Source organism: Triticum aestivum, chromosome 5A (assembly GCF_018294505.1).
Source record: "Triticum aestivum cultivar Chinese Spring chromosome 5A, IWGSC CS RefSeq v2.1, whole genome shotgun sequence".
NCBI lineage: Eukaryota > Viridiplantae > Streptophyta > Magnoliopsida > Poales > Poaceae > Triticum > Triticum aestivum.
In genome coordinates this window covers 328,218,027-328,227,293 of record NC_057806.1, presented here as the reverse complement: position 1 = coordinate 328,227,293, position 9,267 = coordinate 328,218,027, and the positions used below count along the sequence as shown (strand labels likewise).

The 9,267-nt window shown below is 48.6% G+C and overlaps 1 protein-coding gene across 1 annotated transcript; it reads right to left on the bottom strand.

Moving 5' to 3' along the window:
• Nucleotides 1–848: 848 nt before the first annotated feature.
• Nucleotides 849–2,559, bottom strand: LOC123101302 (uncharacterized). Its single transcript, XM_044522815.1, has one exon. The coding sequence runs from the start codon at nucleotides 2,557–2,559 to the stop codon at nucleotides 1,051–1,053; it is 1,509 nt and encodes a 502-aa protein (XP_044378750.1). The 3' UTR covers nucleotides 849–1,050.
• Between the last annotated feature and the right edge of the window lie 6,708 nt (nucleotides 2,560–9,267).

Here is a 9,267-nt window from a genome sequence, read left to right as displayed (position 1 = left end):
TTTAGGGTGAGAATGTTGTGCCTGAGCATGGAGAGCGACAACGTTTGAACAGTTCATCCAATTTCATCATGACATGCGTGATTGAGAAACTCACGTGCAACTGCAAAATGATTATGTGGGCTCATGTTGGCAACCAATAGATGTATCTTCTTTTATTCGGCTTGCAAAACTATGTGAAACATTTTTTTTTATTCGGCTTGTAAAACTATACTATTTTATTCAAACTATGTTATTTGATTATATGTTTATATGCAAAATTGAGCTATTTGTTGAAATACGGCGGCGAGCCGGCCACACCGGCATATATGGATCGGCGCGTTGGGCGCGCTGCCGACCCATATCTAAAACAGGGCGAACGCCGGACGAACGGCCGACCCAAACGAACGAATAGCGGACGAAATCGTCGCCCGTTTGGATCGCCCCATTGAAGTTGCTTTTAACTGATTAATCTCGGTACTCATAATGTACATGCGACAAATACCAATACTGTTGTTGATTGTTGTCAGTTGTGCAGTGCATCATTTCCAAATAGTCGATGGTTACTTACAGCTACCACCTTAATCCAAAGAAGAGTTTGCGATCTTTTAGCTCATTGACAACACGGAGGAAAAATAAGACTACATGGGGAGGTTCGAGTATGTAAAACATTATTGATCATGTAATTAATCAATAACATTGCTAAAGTTTATGAGTTTTGTATCCGTATTCGGTGGAGTATGGGTTGAACGTCTATTTGAAACCACTCCACATCCGAGGTGGAATGATTTGGTGGCGTTCAAAGAAATGCACTTTGGTGTAAACTATTGATTATTGTAATTTGTGAGAAAAGTATGTGTCCATAAATACTTTTTTATTGATTGTTCTATATATAAAGCATATATGGTTATTGTTCATGTTTATAATAAGTTTAACGAATTGAACGACCTAACTGGCAAGTTACACAAGTCCAGCTGACTTTAAATATAGCGATCTTGCTTGGCTCGGCTCGGCTCAAATTCTAGCCCTAGATGTCTTGAAACCACCGTGGTCTGATAATAACCATTTTCTTGATCAGACAGACGTGCAGATAGACGTACTTCCTTTGTCTCTAGTCTCTACCCTCATGGGCACCGGTGGTGCATGGAGACGCTCGCCGGTCTTCTCGGCCTCCATCAATGCCGCGAGGCTCCCTTCCCTCTCAAGGGGCGCCATTGCCGGCCTCCTTTCTTCTTCCACGCCACCTTCTCCCTTCACGTATAAACCGTCGCCCTCCACGTCGTAGAAGTTGCCCGTCCTCACCTCCTGCGCCAGCGCGCACGGCGCGCAGAAGAGCCACTTGGCGTAGTCCGCCGCCGCCACCGTGGTACGCCGTCCGCCGCACACGGGAGCGCAGAACCGGTCGTCAGCCGGCAGCCCGAACCTCTTCCTCATCCGCGTTCGCCAGAACCCCCCGTAAGTGAGACCGAGCACGGAGAGCAGCGCGCCCGCGGCGCCGACGAGGTACCCGAGTGTGGCGTCACGGATGCTGAGCGCGGCGACCGCGAAGACCAGCAGCGGCGCGGCGCAGAGGAGCGCGAAGGTGAAGGCGTGCACGTACATGTTGCCCAGGCCCAGGCGCTCCATGTTCCACCCGAACACGCAGAAGGTGCACGACAGCGACATCGCCGCCACCGTGGGATCGTCGGCGAGGTCGAACAGCCCGCCGGCCCACTCCGGCTTGCTGACCACCACTCTGCCGCTGCCCGTGCGATCGTATCGGGCCACGGCGCTCTCCTTCACCGTCGCGGCCTCCTCGTCGACAGAGTCCGGGAGCGCGATCTTCTGTCCGAGCGGGCCGTAGACCATGTACAGGCCGGCGACGACGGGGGTGCCGGAGCCGAGCGCCATCAAGAGGTTAACGGCCCAGCCGGGGCGCCTGTCGTTGCGGAAGAGCCAGAAGAGCGCGCAGTAGGCGTACTGCGCGAAGCAGGTGGCATGCAGGAGGAGCACGACGACCGCCACGTGGAGGCGCTCGCGCCTGACGCCCCCGGCGCAGTTCTTGCAGTACACGGCCCGGAGCTCAGCGACGTCGGCGGGGGCGCGCCACCGGAGGAGGAGCGCGAGATGGTGGCAGAGTCGCGGGTGCTGGTAGACGCACATGATGGTGAAGAGCGCGTTGAGCATCTGGTTGGCCACCTCCGTCCACCGCCGCCGGCGCGACGCGTCTGGCACGTCGGAGTCGAGCGCCCCCACCATGAGCAGGAGCACGAAGACCACCCCCGCAGCAACGAAGGCGAACCACACGAGCAGCGCGGCGTTCATGGGATGCCTAGCCCACGCCACGCCCCTGTCCCGCACCCGGCGCCAGTCAACGGCGCGCGCGACCGGCGGCGAGCGGAGGAAGTTGCTGTACGCCGCGCGCGTGCGGAGGCTGGCGACGCGAGCGAGGACGGCGCCCTTGGAGGGCGCGGCCCTGAGGAAGTCGAGCAGCCTCTCCTTCTTCGGACCCTCGCCGGGGCGGGGGCTCGGCAGCTCAGCGATAGTGATGCCGTCGTCGGCATGGGCTTCCTTGGCCTTGGGTGACCTCTCCTGTGACTCCATGGCTGTCCTCAGCTACGTACGTTGCACCAAGAGTGCTTGGATGCTTATATACACGATACACGTGGGAGGTGAGTTTTGTCAAGTCTAGTACGTAGGTGACGGCCGAATTCGTGTTCTTGTTTTCTGAACTCCACGAGAGACTGAATCAATGGGTGCAGACAAATTTCAGATACAGTTCGTCAGGATGGACCCAGCCCACGGAAACACAGTTAGGGTTCAGTTGTGGCGTACGGTGACAAGAAATATGTGCGTTTGCTTCCAGCACGCCACACAGGACTTTGCAAATTACCCCTGCTTTTTGCTCCGGAAATCATCTGAACATGTGATTATGTGAAGCTGAGAACTGTTTCGAGTTGGTGAATAGCGCAGCAGAGTAGCAGGGCAGCACCAACGGACAAAGCAGAGTACGAGTAGTATTACCAACACGTTTTGATTTTTCTTTCGGATGTGTCTAGGACACATCTAGAGATGCTCTAGTTATTGCACATCTAAGTGACTCAATGAAACTAAAAAGAAAAAGAAAAAAGACTAGCGAAAATGGTTGCACGAATCTTCACGTAAAATCATTGGCATATGACTTAGATGTGCAATACTTATGGCACATCTAGATATGCTTTAGCAAAACTGTTTTCTGTATGATCTTCTGCAGGCTCATGAAAAAATGGACTCAAGGTAACTCAAGTTAACAGACTAACTGTGCAGAGCGTTGCCCTAGCTAACCGATCATGGTTGGTTCATAGGTCATGATGTTGTAACCGATTTGATAAGATGGTATATCTGTTATTGCCATGTATTGTAAGCCAATCTGGTATACCACTATGTATGCGAACAAAATTCAATCTTTCCCTTGGAGACAAATATGTCATCATGGCAAATATTTTGTTTAACATGTACCAGAGGCCTCTCATCTGTCTGGCCCGCGATGGGGTTGCCTTTCGGCCCTTCTCGGTGCCGCATTCGCCGGGAAGGCAATCAGTTCATGGTCATCGTCTTTTTTTTTGTCTAAATCGCCGACTTTCTGACTGTTGCTTCTACAAGCTTCTGAGTTTCAACAAGCTTGCTTCAACGAGGGCCTAGTGACGAAATGAGCTTTGCTCATGCCACCGGTTGAAGTAGAAGGAAACAATGTTGATTTCTTCAAGGACTTGTCTTTAATCATTTATTCCCGTAAGAAAATTCTTATAAAATCTGGTTTTATTTGAGATATGGCCGTCAGTTTTATCAAAAAAAACTTGTATCAGAGCAAGTTTTAGTCTCGGTCCTGAAACTTGATATCAAGTATTAAACTTAGTACTTGATATCCAAACTGCAAATCAAGCAACCAACGCCCTATTAAGCTTGGCAAAGCCTCTTCCATCGCAAACATACAATTTGAGCATCGTCGCCATGATATCATGTTTGATGATTGGCCAAGCTCTCTGGTAGAAAGCGTCGATGAACCCATCTGAAAAACTGAAGGGCGTGGCAGGGGCTAGGTTTAATGGTAGACATGGAAGCACGGGCAGTTTTTCATAGCTTGGTGACTATAACAGTTCAAACTGGAGATAGAGTGTTGTTTTGGACTGACCAGTGGATTCGCGGTTTTGCGGCTTTTGATATTGCACCTCTGATTGTTATGCAATTGACAAGCGCATCAAAAATCATCGCAATGTGCAGCAAGCTCTAGTGGATGACAGATGACTACAGGATATAAGGGGAGACCTATCCTTCACTACGCATATACAACTCATGCACATGGGCCATGCCATCCCTACGGTTCCTAGAAACACGATGAGGGATGGTATTTCCAATCTGGTGTATACACGGTGTTGGGGATATTACTATTGGACGTAAACCGGCTAGAAGAGGCGGGATTATCCCCATGATGGTTATTTTATTCAGAGCTCATGAAGACAAGGATGGTGGCGCTTTATGAAGGCCCAAGGCCCAAAAGCGGGTTAAGGCCTGTAGATATAAACCTATATTATCATGTAACTTGTATTGTAAAATAGGAGGAATAGAGACCGAGTTGGACACGTTGATGATCCGACCTCGGGACTCTGTAAACCGACGGGCGTCGACCTATGTATATAAAGGGACGACCCGGCGGTGGTTTAGGGACAACAGACAACAACTCGAGAGCCAGGCAAAGCGGATTCGCTCTCTGGTCATCGAAACCCCAGCAATTCCATCACAACTAGAGTAGGCTTTTACCTTCATCGTAAGGGGCCGAACCAGTATAAAACTCTCGCGTCCCTTGTCCGCTTTAACCCCTTTGAGCTAACCCGTAGAGATGGATCCACGACTAAGTCCTTTCACAAGGACATCTGCCATGACAAAACCACGACAGTTGGCGCCCACCGTGGGGCTATCGCACGATGGTTTCGAGTTCTTGAAGGGCAGCTTCGAAGGACTCAAGGGATACGCCGTGGGCTGGATGACTAAGAGTCATCGCGGCAAGCTCTACATCGACGACGCAGGATGGGGTCCCGAGGCCGGTTCAATTGAGTACGGGTACCAGGTCCCCTTTGGCGAAATTCACGTCTTCATCGGAAAGATCGGCGAACTGGGCCCTGAGCCGGACATCTGCACCGACATCGTCGAGACGGCTCAGCGTGCGAGGTCTGCCCAGGTTTAGCCCGCCGTAAAGCGCGCCTTTGTAGGTGTCATCCATGGAGCGGAATATGAGGATGGATCGGTATCTGGTGGAGAAACCATTGTCTGCTCTGACGACGAGTCTTCAACCGGAGAAACTGGGCCACTGTATCAGCTGCAGGATGGCTGGATTAGTGGTGGTTCCGATGGCGACAGTATTCCGGACCCCCTTGATCCGCCGAGTCGGTTGCGATCTTCATGGCCGGAACGCAATCAGTACGACACTCATCTACCGCAGCAGCAATAGTCTCCGGGTCAGTAGCCGCTGTTGGGTTTCGTAGTAATTTCAAAAAATTTCCTACGCACACGCAAGATCATGTGATGCATAGCAACGAGAGGGGAGAGTGTTGTCTACGTACCCACGCAGACCGACTGCGGAAGCGTTGACGCAACGTAGAGGAACTAGTCGTACGTCTTCCCGATCCAACCGATCAAGTACCGAAACTACGGCACCTCCGAGTTCGAGCACACGTTCAGCTCGATGACGATCCCCGGACTCCGATCCAGCAAAGTGTCGGGGAAGAGTTCTGTCAGCACGACGGCGTGGTGACGATCTTGATGTACTACAACAGCAGGGCTTCGCCTAAACTCTGCTACAGTATTATCGAGGAATATGGTGGCTGGGGCACCGCACACGGCTAAGGAATAGATCACGTGGATCAACTTGTGTGTCTAGAGGTGCCCCCTGCCTCCGTATATAAAGGAGCCAAGGGGGAGGGGTGCGGCCAGCCCTATGGAGGCGTAGGAGGAGTCCTACTCCTACCGGGAGTAGGACTCCCCCCCCCCAATCCTAATTGGAATAGGATTCCCCGAGGGGGAAAGAGAGAGAGGGGGGCTGGCCACCTCTCCTAGTCCTAATAGGACTAGGGGAGGGGGGAGGCGTGCAGCCCACCCTGGGCTGCCCCTTTCACCTTTCCACTAAAGCCCACTAAGGCCCATATGGCTCCCGGGGGGTTCCGGTAACCTCCCGGTACTCCGGTAAAATCCCGATTTCACCCGGAACACTTCCGATATCCAAACATAGGCTTCCAATATATCAATATTTACGTCTCGACCATTTCGAGACTCCTCGTCATGTCCGTGATCACATCCGGGACTCCGAACAACCTTCAGTACATCAAAATGCATAAACTCATAATATAACTGTCATCGTAACCTTAAGCGTGCGGACCCTACGGGTTCGAGAACAATGTAGACATGACCGAGACACGTCTCCGGTCAATAACCAATAGCGGGACCTGGATGCCCATATTGGCTCCTACATATTCTACGAAGATCTTTATCGGTCAGACCGCATAACAACATACATTGTTCCCTTTGTCATCGGTATGTTACTTGCCCGAGATTCGATCATTGGTATTCCAATACCTAGTTCAATCTCGTTACCGGCAAGTCTCTTTACTCGTTCCGTAATACATCATCTCGCAATTACCTCATTAGTTGCAATGCTTGCAAGGCTTATGTGATGTGCATTACCGAGAGGGCCTAGAGATACCTCTCCGACAATCGGAGTGACAAATCCTAATCTCGAAATACGGCAACCCAACATCTACCTTTGGAGACACCTGTAATGCTCCTTTATAATCACCCAGTAACGTTGTGACGTTTGGTAGCACCCAAAGTGTTCCTCCGGCAAACGGGAGTTGCATAATCTCATAGTCATAGGAACATGTATATGTCATGAAGACAGCAATAGCAACATACTAAACGATCGGGTGCTAAGCTAATGGAATGGGTCATGTCAATCAGATCATTCAACTAATGATGTGACCTCGTTTAATCAAATAACAACACTTTGTTCATGGTTAGGAAACATAACCATCTTTGATTAATGAGCTAGTCAAGTAGAGGCATACTAGTGACACTAAGTTTGTCTATGTACTCACACATGTATTATGTTTCCGGTTAATACAATTCTAGCATGAATAATAAACATTTATCATGATATAAGGAAATAAATAATAACTTTATTATTGCCTCTAGGGCATGTTTCCTTCAGTCTCCCACTTGCACTAGAGTCAATAATCTAGATTACACAGTAATGATTCTAACACCCATGGAGCCTTGGTGCTGATCATGTTTTGCTCGTGGAAGAGGCTTAGTCAACGGGTCTGCAACATTCAGATCCGTATGTATCTTGCAAATCTCTATGTCTCCCACCTGGACTAGATCCCGGATGGAATTGAAGCGTCTCTTGATGTGCTTGGTTCTCTTGTGAAATCTGGATTCCTTTGCCAAGGCAATTGCACCAGTATTGTCACAAAGATTTTCATTGGACCCGGTGCACTAGGTATGACACCTAGATCGGATATGAACTCCTTCATCCAGCCTCCTTCATTTGCCGCTTCTGAAGCAGCTATGTACTCCGCTTCACATGTAGATCCCGCTACGACGCTTTGTTTAGAACTGCACCAACTGACAGCTCCACCGTTTAATGTAAAAACGTATCCGGTTTGCAATTTAGAATCGTCCGGATCAGTGTCAAAGCTTGCATCTACGTAACCATTTACGACGAGCTCTTTGTCACCTCCATATACGAGAAGCATATCCTTAGTCCTTTGCAGTTATTTCAGGATGTTCTTGACCGCTGTCCAGTGATCCACTCCTGGATTACTTTGGTACCTCCCTGCTAGACTTATAGCAAGGCACACATCAGGTCTGGTACACAGCATTGCATACATGATAGATCCTATCGCTGATGCATAGGGAACATCTTTCATATTCTCTCTATCTTCTGCAGTGGTCGGGCATTGAGTCTTACTCAATCTCACACCTTGTAACACAGGCAAGAACCCTTTCTTTGCTTGATCCATTTTGAACTTCTTCAAAATCTTGTCAAGGTATGTGCTTTGTGAAAGTCCAATTAAGCGTCTTGACCTATCTCTATAGATCTTTATGCCTAATATGTAAGCAGCTTCTCCGAGGTCTTTCATAGAAAAACTCTTATTCAAGTATCCCTTTATGCTATCCAGAAATTCTATATCATTTCCAATCAGTAATATGTCATCCACATATAATATTAGAAATGCTACAGAGCTCCCACTCACTTTCTTGTAAATACAGGCTTCTCCAAAAGTCTGTATAAAACCAAATGCTTTGATCACACTATCAAAGCGTTTATTCCAACTCCGAGAGGCTTGCACAAGTCCATAAATGGATCGCTGGAGCTTGCACACTTTGTTAGCTCCCTTTGGATCGACAAAACCTTCTGGTTGCATCATATACAACTCTTCTTCCAGAAATCCATTCAGGAATGCAGTTTTGACATCCATCTGCCAAATATCATAATCATAAAATGCGGCAGTTGCTAACATGATTCGGACAGACTTAAGCATCGCTACGGGTGAGAAGGTCTCATCGTAGTCAATCCCTTGAACTTGCCGAAAACCTTTTGCGACAAGTCGAGCTTTGTAGACAGTAATATTACCGTCAGCGTCAGTCTTCTTCTTGAAGATCCATTTATTCTCAATTGCTTGCCGATCATCGGGCAAGTCAACCAAAGTCCATACTTTGTTCTCATACATGGATCCCATCTCAGATTTCATGGCATCAAGCCACTTTGCGGAATCTGGGCTCACCATTGCTTCTTCATAGTTCGTAGGTTCATCATGATCTAGCATCATGACTTCCAGAACGGGATTATCGTACCACTCTAGCGCGGATCTTACTCTGGTTGATCTACGAGGTTCAGTAGTATCTTGTTCTGAAGTTTCATGATCATTATCATTGACTTCCTCACTAACTGGTGTAGGTGTCACAGAAACAGTTTTCTGTGATGTACTATTTTCCAATAAGGGAGCAGGTACAGTTACCTCGTCAAGTTCTACTTTCCTCCCACTCACTTCTTTCGAGAGAAACTTCTTCTCCAGAAAGTTTCCGAATTTAGCAACAAAAGTCATGCCTTCGGATCTGTGATAGAAGGTGTATCCAATAATTTCCTTTGGATATCCTATGAAGACACATTTCTCCGATTTGGGTTCGAGCTTATCAGGTTGAAGCTTTTTCACATAAGCATCGCAGCCCCAAACTTTCAGAAACGACAACTTTGGTTTCTTGCCAAACCACAGTTCATAA